Source organism: Zalophus californianus, chromosome 2, assembly GCF_009762305.2.
Source record: "Zalophus californianus isolate mZalCal1 chromosome 2, mZalCal1.pri.v2, whole genome shotgun sequence".
Lineage (NCBI taxonomy): Eukaryota > Metazoa > Chordata > Mammalia > Carnivora > Otariidae > Zalophus > Zalophus californianus.
In genome coordinates this window covers 5,312,319-5,327,907 of record NC_045596.1, presented here as the reverse complement: position 1 = coordinate 5,327,907, position 15,589 = coordinate 5,312,319, and the positions used below count along the sequence as shown (strand labels likewise).

The window sequence follows — 15,589 nt, the reverse complement described above, 5'->3', positions numbered from 1 at the left end:
CTAATTATAGCCTTCAGGAGCAGAACTGGAATATACAAATGGGAGTCCAGGTTTGTCTGATGGTGGAGCTGGTGTGGGAGGGCTCCACGATCTAGCACAGTGCAGCCCAGATGGACACACACACACACACAGACACACACACACACACAAACACACACACACACTGACATCACAACTTCCCTGAGCCATGCTCTCTGTGGTGCACTCTTCCATGAATGAAGCCTTTCTACTCTCCCCATGATGTCCCATGGCACTGTGAATATATCTCTATTCTAATATAGTTGAATGAGGTCACATCTTCTATATGTGAAGATCCTCCATTAAACTATGAACTTCTTGAACCCAAGAACCATGTCTCATTTCCTCTGTACTTCACTGCCTAGCCCAGTGACCAAGAGGCAGTAAGTGATCAATAAAGGCTTTCTAAACAAATTCTAGATGGTTGGATGGACAAGTAGAAGAAAGGGTAGTGGGTGAGTAGATGGATGGGTGGACGGACAGATGAACAAAAGGATGATAGGTAGAGGGATGGATGGATAGATGTAGAGATGGACAGGTAGATGGATGGGTGGTGGGTGGGTGGATGTATGGATGCACTGTAGATGGACAAGTACACTGAAGGGTGGTAGGTAGATGAATGGATGGATGGATAGATGGATGGATGGAAGGATGGTAGGTAGATGGATGGGTGGATGTATAGATGGACAGGTGGAGGAAAGAGTGGTGGGTGGGTGAATGGATAGATGGATAGCTGAATGGATAGGTAGACTGGACAGGTGGATGGATAGATGGATGGGTGCATGGGTAGATGGACAGGTGAACAGAAGGATGATAGGTAGAGAGAGGGATGGATAGATGTAGAGATGGACAGGTGGGTGGAGGGATGGTGGGTGGGTGGATAGATGGACTATAGATGGACAAGTACATGGAAGGGTGGTAGGTGGATGGATGGATGAATGGGTGGATGGGTGGATGGAAGGGACGTAGGTAGATGGATGAGTGGATGTGTAGATGGATGGAAGAGTGGTGGGTGGGTGGGTGGGTGAACAGACAGGTAGGTGGAAGGGTAGTGAGTGGGTGGATGGATGGATGGGTGGGTGGATGAGTGGATGGGTGGGTGGGTGGGTGGATGGAAGAGTGGTAGGTAGATGAATGGATGGATGTATAGATGGACAGGTAGATGGAAGAGTAGTAGGTGAGTGGATGGCTGAATGGATGGGTGAATGGACAGGTGGATGGACAGATGGATGGGTGGGTGGAAGAGTAGTAGGTAGATGGATGGATGAATGGACTGTAGATGGACAAGTAAATGGAAGGGTGGCAGGTGGGTGGATAGATGGATGGGTGGATGGGTGGATGGAAGAGTGTAGGTAGATGGGTGGATGGATGGATGGATGGATGGATGGATGGATGGATGGACGGACAGATGGATGGGTGGATGTACAGGTGAACAGATGGATGGTAGGGAAGGGATAGATGGATAGATGTATAGATGGACAGGTGGATGGAAGGGTGGTGGATGGGTGGATGGATAGATGGATGAGTGGATGGATAGGTGGATGGACAAATGGATGGTTGGATGGGTGGGTGGAAGAGTGGTAGGTGGATGGATGGATGGATGGATGGATGGATGGGTGGATGGACAGAAGGATGGTAGGTAGAGGGAGAGATGGATAGATGTATAGATGGACAGGTGGATGGAAGGGTGGTGGGCGGGTGAATGGACTGATGAATGGGTGAATGGACAGGTGGACGGACAGATGGGTGGGGAGGATCGGTGGGTGGGTGAATGGGTGGAAGGATGGGCAGATGGATGGATAAATGACGAATCCCTGAGAGGGAGCAGAGAGGCGAGTGAAGCCCTCCTTTCGAAGCTGCCTTACCCTCTCACTGACACGTTTCAGCAACTCTTCCGCTTCCTCCATCGCCGCCATCTCCCTCTGGTACTGGTTTTCCATCTTCTTTCTCGTTTCCAAGTCACATTCCGCCGTCAAGGCCACCATCTTCCGATCATACTCTTCTTGAATTTCTTTCTCCAGCAATAGAAACTGCTGTTTGAAAACCGCACCCATCCTTCTCTCTACTTGGGGGGAGAGGTGGCCAGCGCTGGTCAAGCTCTTCAGCAGAAGGGCAATGATGTCTCTGCTGATTTGGGTTCGACAAGCCTCCAGGTCCGAGTCTGCCCGATTCAGGGTTGCGATCTCCAACCTGGGAGACACAAAAGCCAAGAGGGTGCCACTACACAAAGTCACAGCAGAAACCAAAGGCCCCCCCAGAGCTCTGAGGTTTTAAATCATCTGCAGGTGAGGACTTTCTTTTTCCCTTTTCCCTCCTCCTTGTCCTCCCTCTCCTGCTCCAGCCACTTACTAATGGCCAGCAACTAAATCCACAGAGTTTACTTTATTCAATTTGCAGGGTGCCACGCTGGAAACTGTAAGGAACAGAACTAATACAAGGCCTGGTCTTTGTCAACAAATGACAGCAACAATGAGGCGGCCAAGGGAGAAATGGATAGTTAACATATTTGGAGAATTTTAAACTACAATTTATTTAACTTTTTTCTGGTTAAAAATTAACCAGATATGGATTATAATGGATATAACAACTAAACGTAATATGGTACCCTGGATCCTGGAACAGAAAAAGGACATTAGAAAAACTAGGGAAATCTGAATGAAGGCTGGGCTTTGATTAATCCTAATGTATCAACGTTGGTTCACTGATGGTAGTAAGTGTGCCATTGTCATGTAACAGGTGAACAACAGGGGAAACTGAGTACAGAGTATGTGGGAACACTCTGCACTAGCTTCTCAGTTTTTCTGTAAATCTGAAACTGCTCTAAAAATAGAGTGTACTCAAGAGGTATCAACGAGATGCTGCACAGGGTCCCAGGTTCTAGAACTCGGCTGTGGTGGTGGTTGCATGACTGTATGTTTTATAGTAACGAGTCAGACTACACTCTTAATGTAGGTGAATTTTATAATATGCTAATTATACCTCTATAGAGGTGTAAAATGATGCACAGAAAAAATTAATTTATGTTCATGATTTAAAAAATACGGAAAATAAAGACAAAGAGAAGACGACTTCATTCACTATAAGGCCAACATTTCAACAAAACCAATGAAGGAATTTGGTTGTATTTGCTTCCAATAATTTTTTTTTCTGTGCCTATGTTTTTCCATGGATGCACAGCATTTACACAGATACAAGGACAATTTGGTCCTTTTCTTTTCAATTAGCATTGTAACAGGCATCTTCCGGGGGTGTTTAAAAAGTGTCAGTGTTCGGCACCTGGGTGGCTCAGTCAGTGAAGCATCTGCCTTCGGCTCAGGTCATGATCCCAGGGTCCTGGGATTCAGCCCCACGTCAGGCTCCCTCCTCAGTGGGGAGTCTGCTTCTCCCTCTCCCTCTTCCCCTCCCCCCGATCCTATTCTGTCTCTCATGTGCACTCTCTGATAAATAAAAAATCTTAAAAAAAAAAAAACAAAAAAAACGGCAGGAGTTTCCTTTACAATGGTTGCAAAATGGTTCACCTTGTGATGTACCATGATTCATTTAAACCATTTTTCTAGTGTTGCACATGTGGGTTACTTGAGAAACTCAAAACCTAAAACAAATCCTGCAGTAAATATCTTTGTAAAGAGTTTTTGCTATTCACAATGATATTCTCAGTACGAGATCCACAAATGAAGTCACTGGATCAAATGTGAGCAACATTTCAAAGCCTCCTAGAACACCCTGCCAAACTGCTTTCCAGAAAAACTCCCCCAGCAAAGCAGCAGTATCCTTATTTCACACCTCCCTCTACAGTGCTTAAAAATCTTTGATAATGTGAAGAGAGAAAGTGGCATCTTATTGTAAAAAGATAAGGGTCTTAAGAAAACATTATTATAGAGATTGTCAACCGTTTAAAAGTAGAGATAAGAGTATGACTCCCAATGTACTTGCTACCCCAAACTGAAAAATTGTCACCAGCTACCAAACTCCTTTTAGTTACTCTCTTAATGTTTGTTTGAGCATTTTTAAAAAGATTTTATTTGACAGAGAGAGAGAGCGAGCACAAGCAGGGGGAGCGGCAGGCAGAGGGAGAGGGAGAAGCAGGCTCCCCCCTTAGCAGGGAGCCCGATGCAGGGCTCGATCCGAAGACCCCAGTGCTTGAGCATTTTAAAGCAAATCCCATGTTTTCCATTTTACTTGTAAATTCCTCAGTGTGCATCTTCAACTGTCAAGGATATATGCCTATATAAGCATGTGCATATGCATATCTACACATGTTATCTATTTTACCCAACCTTGATGTCATGATCATATCAAATATATTATCAGTCATATTTAAAATATTAACAGTAACTCCAATAATTAATATCAGTCATTATTCAAGCTATTTCAAGTGTGTCAAAATGATTTTTACCGTGGGACGTTTCATTCAAGAACCAAACAAGATCCCCCAATGTCAGTTAAGTCCATTTTATTCTGCCCCCCTACCCTGTTTTTCTTTTACACCACTGATCTGTTGGGGAAGCCGCATTATTTACCCTGCAGAAAGCCCCACATTCTGGATTTGGTGGATTCTTTCCATGGGGTGTCACTGTTCCTCTAGCCTGTGTATTTCCTGTAAAGTACTAGTTGGACCTTATGTCTTGATTAGAATCAGACTTAATTTGTTTTCCAAAATACCCTGTAAGTGCTTTCCAAAATACCATGTGCTTCCTATCAGGTCAGACGGTGGATCACTAATAAGAGGGATCAGTAGGCTAAAGTGGGGCCAACATGATCCGGGCAGTGTAAAATCTATCCACTTTCACCTAATGGTGTCCACATGTAACTGTCACTTAGATCCACGATTTCATTAGGGTTTGAAAAATACACATTTTCTAATTCTATCCCTTCCACATTCTTAAAGCTGAGATTCTTCAACAATCCAATTACTCTGACATAAAGTGTGTGGACAGAATGGATGTCTGATCCTTTGCTCATGACAGTTGGTTGTCATAGCAACTTCCAATGGTGACGAATGTGTTTGGGTCTATTATTTTGTTGTTGTTGGTTTGGTTTGGTTTGGTATGAGAGGAAAATGTTGATAAAACTTTGGCCAAGTCCCTGAGAGTCTGAGCTCTGGATCACGCTTACCCGGAAAACCCGTAAGGGGAAGAACATGAAATATGTTACCAGGCAACACGGCTTGGGGGAAGATGACACCTGATTGGCAGATCACATCGGGATGGGAGGGCCTGTAAGCGAACCACGGATATCTAACAGGGAAGAGTGAGGTGACTCTGGGAACTGGGTGTGTCCCTTGTGGGGAACCTGGATGCTCTGCCTGTGAGCTGTTACAAGAGATTCTGGCACCCGTGAGGGAAGAAGCTTTTAAGATGGCAAGGCTCTCACACCTGCCTGATGTGGATTACGGCTCATTGCAGCAGAGCTGTATCACGTGAGGAAAAACCATGTGCAGTGTGACCTGGGGCAAGGACACCCATGGAAGAACTCCCGACGTCCTCACAGCAAGCCATGTTCCTGCCCTCCAGCCGTGTGCGTACATGGGGTCAAGTGAGGCTTATGGGAGTCTTCCGAGTCCAAGTGTTTATTTCGCTGAACCTAGGAACATTCCCTGCCTCTGCACAGTATCGCTATGAAATTACAGATTTTTATAGATTTGGTGGGTTTCAATCAAATGCAGTCATTATTCTTTTCGACACTCAGATTTTTCCATCTTAGGTCAGACCAGCTCCTGTGTTCTTTAGACAAAACCCAATTAGTCTAGTTTTAAATAACAGCTCAGGCATCTCGTCTTTCATTTTCTCCACCAAGGACTTACTGAACATCACACGTGCAGAGCGTCCTGGGTCACAAAGCAAGAGGGAAGCAAGCACAAGAGATGCTCTGGGCAAAGCATGCATGGTTAAATGTCCAATGAACCAAACAATGTTCCACAGACTCAGAAAAAAATGACTTCTCTGCTGAGACAGACACAGTAGATTTGACATCTTCAAGGATGCTTCTTGTGGCAGGCTAAATAACAGTCCCCTGAAGATGTCCACATCCCAATCCCCAGAACCTCTGACTAATGCTGGATTACACGGCACAGGAGAAACAAGGTTGCTTGCCAGCTGACCTTGACTACATAGAGATGACTAACAGGGGCCCTTAAAAGTGGGAGGAAGGAGGCAGAAGACAAGTAGGCTCAGAAGGGGAGGTGGGGGAGGGGTGGGACCATCAGCTCCGAAGAGGGAGGAGGGGCCGGGAGCCGGGGACAGGGGCAGTCTCAAGGAGCTGGAAAAGGCAAGGAAACCGAGTGTCCCCTAGATCTGACATGCTGATTTTTCTTGGTGAGGCCTGTTTGGGACTATGACCTCCAGAACCGTTAGACAATGCACTCGGGTTGTCTTAAGCCACCAAGTTTGTGGTAATCTGTGACTGCTGAAGACGAAACTCCAACACCTGAGCACTTCCTCCTTCATTCATTGACTCGTTGATTCACTGACTAACTTGCGCAAGAAAACCTTGTGGCTGCCAGTTGGGTAAACTGCAAGTGCTTTACCAGCAGCACGGGGGTTGGGATGAACAGAAGGACATCTCCGTAGGTCTTTGTGGTCAAACCACCTGCGAGGTGAGGGACCTGGGGACTAAGGACTTAGCTCCCCTGCAGCAGAAAGGGGACCGCCCTCACAGGGTAGTGTTCATGGTTGAAAGAGAGAAGAAATATAAAACGCACGGTGTAGGGGCACCTAGGTGGCTCTGTCGGTTGAGCATCCGACTCTTGGTTTCAGCTCAGGTTGTAATCTCGGGGTCATAAGATCGAGCCCCGCAATGTCTATCAACTGAGGGTTCTAGAGAGTAGGGGGGTGAGGGGATGGGTTCTGCGCGGAGCACTGGGTGTTATACGCAAACAATGAATCATGGAACACTACATCGAGAACTAATGATGTAATGTGTGGTGATTAACATAACATAATAATAAAATAATAAAAAAAAAAGATCAAGCCCCACGTTGGGCTCTGTGCTTGGCACAGAGTCTGCTTGAGATTCTCTCTCTCCTTCTGCCCCTCCCCACTCGCGTGCTCTCCCTCTCTCGCTCTTAAATGAATAAATATAATCAACCAAACAATCTTTAAAATGCACGGCATAGCATCTCGAATTTTGTCCATTTTAAGTCATCCCCGTTTCCCTGGTCTTGGCTATTCGCACCCCAAGACAGCAGCGGCAGAAGAGAGAGTATCCCGCACAGCTCACCCTTCCCAACTGCCTGGGGGGACAATCTCATAAGCACTTTCTGTTTAAACAGTTTTAATGTTAATCACCACAGATCAACTGTCAGAAGTGACAACAGTGAAAACTGCCAGATGTCCCAAAGCCACAAAGGAAAGAAAAATGTCCCTTTAAACCAATTAAAATACCATGCAGCTAATGAGGCTAACTCTCATCTGTTACTTTCCCAAATGGCCACAGGAGAGGAAACTAAGTATTAGGAATTCATTGCCGACATACAGGACCGGGTCCACTGCTGTGGAGGTAACTCCAACCGTCTCCTGTGGCATTTTAAATCGTTTATAATAAAATGCGTGTATTTTCCACCCCCCAAAAAGTCCCTAACGGCTCCATGAGACAGACGGAGCCCCTGTGAGTCACACATGCTGGTCTGAGATTCTTTCTGCAAGTTGGCAGGATTCAGACACTGTGTTCCAGGGGACATCCATTTTTTTCCAGGTCACAAAAATGTCATCTCGTCACCACACTGTAAGATGAGTGTATTTGCCCAGGCTAGTTCTGCTGCACACACACCCCGTACCAACCATCTGCCTGTTGTGAAGGCGGGCCTTCATACAGGAGTGTGGAACCATGTCCGGCACAAGAGACACTTAATAAATAGAAGCCGTTCAAGTTTATGAACAGACTTGCTTACGATAACCTCTTTCTAAAAGAAACGACACAGCTTAAATTATCCCAGGCCTGATTAGTACTCTGATTAGCTACTGATAATCAAGAAAAGGGAATGACATTAGTGTCTTTTTCCTTATTTATTTCATGTAAAAATTAATCGAGTTCTCACCAAACAGCAAGTGAGGTGTCCAAACAGAAAATGAGGAAAGGATTTGACACACAAGGCAGAAAATGTTCTCTTGAATGTGAAAAGAGACCTCATTAGCATGGAGGATAGATAATTAATTCAGAAGGAAAAAGAAGTATCCACGCCCATTTTTCACAGTACAAATCCAGCATCTTCGAGTTAGCTAGGGTGAGCATAACCAAGGAAAACCCTCAAAAACCAATCAGTACTAGGGAAACTGATATTTTCCTCCCAGGAGCCAATTTCCATGGACAGCCAATACTGCAGGGGGATTCCGTGCCAGGACCAAAAATCCTATTTGTAACTGTCAATTTGAGGGCCTGGACAATGCAAATTGAGCGGGGAAAATACCTCCTGAGTATCTTTCACTGTCAAAACCAGTGAGAGCTTAAATCAGAGTGAAAATAGTCACCGTCTATGAGCGAGACATCAGTAAAAGTTATGATTAAACCACACACTTCTGGTTTAGTAAAACCTCAAACAGAGTGTAGGATACAAGGTGTCCGCAGTCTGCATCCTTCCTCTGTGATATTTTCCTCCTGTAGATCCCTTTGTTCAGAAGCCGGGTAGGATATATGGTGATTAACATAACAATAAAAATTAAAAAAAAAAAAAAAAAAAAAAAAAAAAAAAAGCCGGGTAGGGCCCGCCCGCCCTCACCTGGCCTCATGCTCCAAGAAAGGAGAAAGATGCCACCAGCTCCTCATCACTGCCTGCTCCCCGCCCACTCGCTGGCCACACCCCCCACTCGCTGGCCACACCCCCACGCACGAAGCCTCTGCAACAGACAAAAGAAATGAGCGTCCTTCTGCCTACTTCTGATCTTCCCGGAACTTTTCCCCCAGCTCCCTTTCAGGCACACACTAGTCACCTCATCACAGAAGGTGGTGAGTGTTTCATCATGTCTGAAAGCACAATGAACTTGGGAGTCACAGCAACTCAGCCCCTAATCTCAGCACCATCCCTTCAGAGCCGGGTGACTCAGGTGAGTTACCTGATGTCTCTGAGCCTGGTTTCCAGGTTGGTTAATGAGAATATTATCACCCATGTCAAATGAAAGTCATTAAGAGGATTAGGAACAGTACCTCTTACATACAAGCTTTGTTTTAATAGGTTTACAAATATCGACCCAGTTAATCCTCACAACGGTCTTATAAGGTAGGTGTTAACCTTTTTTTTTTTTTTACAGGTGAAGAAACTGAGGCACAGAAAATGAAAAATACCTCGTTGAAAGCAGCATAGCTATTAAGTGGCAGAGCAGGGATTCAAAGCCATGGCATGTTGCAGAGTCCTCACTCTACCCTCTATCGACTGCCTCAGTCACACCAACGTGCTCAAAGCACCTAGCTAGTGCTAGCCCAAACCAGATGCTAGAAAATGTTATTTCACATTGATGTTGCTGTAGGTACATCTGCCAGTCTTCTTTGATATCATTCTTTACGGCAAAGAAAAGAATATGTGAAGGAAACATAACGTAGAGATGGATGGCTGGGTGGCTGGGTGGCTGGGTGGGAGGGTAGGTGGATGGAAGGACATATGTATGGATGGATGGACGGGTGGCTGGGCAGATGGATGGGTGGACTGGAGGGTAGGTGGATGGAAAGACATATGTTTGGATGAATGGATGGATGAGTGGATGGATGGATGAATGGATGAATGGATGGGTGGATGGGAGGGTAGGTGGATGAAAGGTCATATATATGATGGATGGACGTGTGGCTGGTGGATGGATAGGTGGATGGATGGATGGATGAGTGGACAGGTAGATGGAAGGATATGTATGTGTGTGTGTGTGTGTGTGTGTGTGTGTGTGTATGAAGGGATGGGTGGCTGGGTGGGTGCATTAGTGGGTGGGTGGCTGGACGGATGGATGGATGAACGGATGAGTGGACAGATGCGTTATAGCTGGTTGGCTAGACAGATAACCCTTGAAACTCTTATTTGGAAAGACAGACTGTATTCTACCTGAAGAGCATCTGAAAGAAACTGTAGGATGACACATTTAAAGATGAAATAAGATAAACCCTGGATGTCAGCTAAGTCATCTTTCCAAACAATGCTCAGATTTCCTTAACACCTTCCCTGCCAAGGAATCCCCCAGCTTCTGCTTTGCATACACACACACACACACACACACACACACACACACACACACACACACGGTGATGGGCAGCTACTCGCTTCTCTATGGATGCTTTCCATTATCATAGAGCTCAGGCAGAAAGGTCTGCCCCTTCATCACCTGACACCCGCCTCCCTACAGCTCCCATCATTGCCCTAGTCCCTCTGGCTTCTTCAAAATCTGGCAATTGCGATCATGTGCACACAAAATATCTCCAACCCGGGCCTCACTGGCTTGGGCAGATGACACGGAGCCTTGCAGGCTGTGTTTTACCAAGGGTTTTACCAAGAGCATGCCAGCACAGGGTTTCTAGCAAGTGTCCTGGTCAGGGTCATGAGAAGACCCCCCTGGCTGGTGTGTGGAGAATGCCCCGGGGCCTGGGGATGGACGTGAGGTCAGTGCAGGAGGCCAGTGAAGACAGGGTGACAGTCAGGCCTCGGGTGGTGGCTGGGAGAAGGCAAGAGAGCAGGAGGGAGGGGCCCTGCAGAGAATGTGTCAAGACGATGCAGACAATTCACCTGGTTAGTCCCCATGTTTGCTCACATGGAACCACTGGTGTAGACGTCTGGTTAAAAACAGGAGGGAATTTCAAGGAGGACAAGCTGCCCACATGGAGATGGGGAACTGTACTTGTCCCCAGGGCTGCTGTAACGAAGCATAACCAACGAGGTTTCAACACCAAAATCAAGGCGTTGTAAGGGGTGGTTCCTTCTGAGGGCTACGAGCCTAGGCCCCTCTCCTAGCTGCCGATGCTCAGGAAGTCCATGGTCTCTGCCTCCGTCTTCATAGAGGGCTCTCCCTCTGTGTCTGTGTCCAAACTTCCCAATTCTTGTAAGGACACTTGTCATACTGGATTAGGGCCCACCTGCCTGACCTCACCTGAGCTCCATCACATCTGCAAGATGTTATTTCCAAATCAGGGCACATTTGCTGGTAACAGGGCTTAGGATTTCAACGTATCTTTTGCAGGGGACATAATTCAACCCATAACAATCTCCAAGGGATGGTGGTCCCTCACGATCAACAGGATATCCAAGTAGAAATGGATTAGCCATCTAGGAGGCATGCTAGAGAGAACATTTCTGCTCCGGCCAACAGTTTAGGCCAGATGGCCTCCAGGATTCTTTGTAGCATCAAGACTCTACAGACTTCCTAACTCTTCTCCCAGGGAGGAAGGGACACCATCCTCATGGGTCCCCCCAGGGTTTCCTGTTCCAATGCCATCCTGTGGGGAAGGCTGTTCCCAACGCACTGCCTTAACACAGCGCTCCCCACTCCCTACGTGGTTGTTTTGCATCGACCCCTCACCTCCTTACATTTCATGTCTATTTATTTTATGTCCCCCCAACCATGGACAGCATGTGAGCACGAGGACTTTACTTTGGTCCCTGCTGCATCTAGAGAATGCCTAGCAAGGGAGCTGCTCGTTAAATGTCTCCCGGATGGATAAACCGAAAGCCTAAATTCATGGGGCCACATCTATCCTGGAGCCTGACTCCCTCCCTCTTCCTCTTCCTCTGGCTCCTCCATCTGCCTGAGGCCACGCCTTCCTGGTGGAGCCCTCGCCCGACTCCCCCCCCCGCCCCCCCCAGGGGCCCTCAGCAGCATCCCCTCCCGCCCTCAGCAGCGCCCCGCCCTCCGCAGCACCCCCTCTCCTGCCACCTGCATCCTGTACCATTTTGCCAGGACTGTCTGTGAGTCTGTCTTCTCTGTCAACTGTGAGTTTCTGGTTTTGACCCATTTCAGCATCCATGGTGTACAGAAAATGGCTCTGAATGAGAAAGTGCTTGGGAAACACTGGTTGGGTGAGGGAATAAATGAGTGAAAGCAGGAAGGAGGGCCGGAAGGGCTGACCTGTCAGCTGGTCTTCGGAGCTGTATGCTGTGATCACGGCTTATACCAGAATCTTTGGTGACAACACATCTAGAAAGCTGACGTCCCCCAGCACTGAAATACCCATGACATTTAGGAATCTCAAGCTGACCTGCCCCCTACCCCCTACTCAGACCGTGGTGATCAGGAGGGAATATCCTCCCAAAGAGATCTGTGTACATGAGTGTCAACTGAGCATCTTGGATAGTTTCATGTGTTTGTGAAAAAATAGGCACAAACAACAAAGCAAAGATTTTCAAAGTAAAAAGTCTGAACTAAATCCCTGGGTAAGCATCACGACACGAAATCGATGAATGCTTGAAAAGAAAGGCACTTTGCAATTCCCACCAAAATTGGAGCGGCAAGGGGGCTGGACACAGTTCTGGTGTCAGTGTTCGCCTTCTCAAGGGCTGACGGACCCCAGTGCAGATCAAAGCCTGACGGGCCCCAATGCAGATCAAAGCCCGAAGCTCACACCCAGCCGTCCAGCCTCCACAACCGGGCCGGCCTCCTTCTTCAGCCACAGGTCAACAACCTAGGATAACCTGATGGCCTGGCATTTCCTGAAGCTTATGCCCCTGCCTAAGTCACTGCTGTCCCCAGTCAGCCTCCCTGGTGACTGACCACACACCAAACATCCAGCCCACAGACCTCTTCCGGCAAGAAGGGCTCTGACACCAGCTTCTCAGAGTGCCAGGGACCACCTCCTTCACGGTGCCCAGCACCCTGGGTAATCACGTATTTTTCCCTGCAATTCTTTCATGAATGCCTGTCCCCCCAACTACACTATGAGATCCGGGGGGCCAGGACCTGGCCTGTTGCCAGCCTTCGTGCCCACTGTGGACTGAACAGTGCGTGACATGCTCGGGTAGAGCAAGGAATTAGAAGCCAGGAGTCACTGAGTAACTGCAGCCCATTTCTGCAAAAAATATGAGGCTGAGTCATAGAAGGAAACTGTGGAGTCCAATGGGCAGAACAGAGCCCAGAACGAAAGGTCTGGAAACAGGTGAATCATGTACCGGGAGCCTGACCAGAGCCCTTGTTCTCGGCTCTGGGCATAGGGGAGCTCGTTAAATCCTCACCTCCCATGGGGTGTGCACATCACCACCCCGGTTCAGATGAGGCCCTGGAGGCACATGGAGGTTACGGGTTGTGCTCAAGGTCACTGGATGATTCAGTGGCAGGTTAGGAGAGGGGGACAAGCACTGCACACAAACGGTCCAGCCTAAGCCCAGGCCGTCTCCTCTGCTCACCAGACAAGGAGACACAAACACCCCTTCCACATGTGAAAGATGTCCAACTTCATGCGTTAGAAGGAAACGTGCAGATTGGAGCTACAGGAAGTGCCACGGTTTCCTATCAGACTTACATGGGTAGAACGTTCCGGAGCCACTGTGACTACGGTATGCAACACAGGGACTCTCCTAGGCTAGACGGTAAATTGGCCTGGCCTCAATGGTGGGCAATACGACAGCATCTACGAAAAGCACACAGTAAGACAATTTCCCTTCGAAGAATCCATGCTGCAGTTAACTTCACATGCATGCGCACAGCCCTCCATGCGGGAGGTTAACAGCCCTACGATCACCGGGGACCGGAGAGCATGGGGCGACCGTGTGGGCTCTGCACTCAGACCACCTGGGCTCACATCTTCCTACTTGCTGTGTGACTCTGGAGAAGTGACTCATATGCTGTACTTTAGCCTCCTCATCTGTAAACAGTCCTTAGCTCTGAGGCTGCTCTGAGGAGGAGATAGGCTAATGCACATAAAACAATCAGAGCTATACTTGACAATAGGATCCAAGAGTACATGAAAAGGATTATTCACCACGACCAAGTGGGATTTATTCCTAGGCTGCAAGGGTGGTTCAACATCCACAAATCAATCAATGTGATACACCACATTAATAAAAAAAGGACAAGAACCATATGATCATCTCAATAGATGCAGAAAAAGCATTTGACAAAATACAGCATCCTTTCCTGATGACAACTCTCCACAGTGTAGGGATAGAGGGAACACACCTCAACATCATAAAAGCCATACATGAAAGACCCACAGCGAATATCATCCTCAATGGGGAAAAACTGAGAGCTTTACCCCTAAGGTCAGGAACATGACAAGGATGTTCACTCTCACCACTGCTGTTCATTTAGTACTAGAAGTCCTAGCCACAGCAATCAAACAACAAGAAGAAATAAAAGGCATCCAAATCGGAAAAGAAGTAGTCAAACTTTCATTCTTCACAGACAACATGACATCCTATGTAGAAAACCCAAAAGACTCCACAAAAAAAATTGCTAGAACTGACACAGGAATTCAGCAAAGTCGCAGGATATAAAATCAATGCACAAACATCAGCTGCATTTCTATACACTAACAATGAGGCAGAAGAAAGAGAAATCAAGGAATCTATCCCATTTACAATTGCACCAAAAACCATAAGATACCCAGGAATAAACCTAACCAAAGAGGTAAAAGACCTGTACTCTGAGAACCATAGAACACTTATGAGAGAAATTGAAGAGGACACAAAGAAATGGACAAACATTCCATGCTCATGGATTGGAAGAACAAACATTGTTAAAATGTCTATGCTACCCAAAGCAATCTACACATTCAATGCAATCCCTATCAAAATATCATCAGCAAGGCGCCTGGGTGGCTCAGTCGTTGGGCGTCTGCCTTCGGCTCGGGTCATGATCCCAGGGTCCTGGGATCGAGCCCCACATCAGGCTCCCTGCTCCGCGGGAAGCCTGCTTCTCCCTCTCCCACTCCCCCTGCTTGTGTTCCTGCTCTCGCTGTCTCTCTCTGTCAAATAAATAAAATCTTAAAAAAAAAATATCATCAGCAATTTTCACAGAGCTGGAACAATTCTAAAATTTGTATGGAACCACAAAAGACCCCAAATAGCCAAAGTGATGTTGAAAAAGAAAACCAAAGCTGGGAGCATCACAATGCCGGACTTCAAATTCTATTACAAAACTGATCATCCAGACAGTATGGTACCGGCACAAAAACACACAGATCAGTGGAACAGAATAGAGAGCCCAGAAATGGACCCTCAACTCTATGGCTGACAAAGCAGGAAAGAATATCTAATGGAAAAGACAGTCTCTTCAACAAATGGTGCTGGGAAAATTGGACAGCCACATGCAGAAGAATGAAACTGGACAACTTTCTTATACCATACACAAAAATAAACTCAAAATGGATGAAGACCTAAATGTAAGACAGGACTCCATCAAAATCTTAGAGGAGAACACAGGCAGCAACCTCTTTGATCTCAGCTGCAGCAACTTCTTGCTAGACACGTCTCCAGAGACAAAGGAAACGAAAGCAAAAATGAACTTTTGGGACTTCAAGATAAAAAGCTTTCGTACAGCAAAGGAAACATTCAACAAAACTAAAAGAAAACCTACAGAATGGGAGAAGATATTTGCAAATGTCCTATCAGATAAAGGGCTAGTATCCAAAATCTATAAAGAACTTATCAAACTCAACTCCCAAAAAACAAAAAATC

At 46.8% G+C, this 15,589-nt stretch overlaps 1 protein-coding gene across 3 annotated transcripts in view; it reads right to left on the bottom strand.

The window, feature by feature from the left end:
• EVC2 (EvC ciliary complex subunit 2) overlaps positions 1–15,589 on the bottom strand; it is a 128,764-nt gene that overhangs the window by 54,357 nt on the left and 58,818 nt on the right. For all 3 annotated transcript variants that reach the window (XM_027599895.2, XM_027599896.2, XM_027599897.2), the window contains exon 10: positions 1,884–2,208. In XM_027599895.2, coding sequence (XP_027455696.2) covers positions 1,884–2,208 — 325 coding nt within the window. The remainder of the gene's footprint in view (positions 1–1,883; positions 2,209–15,589) is intronic.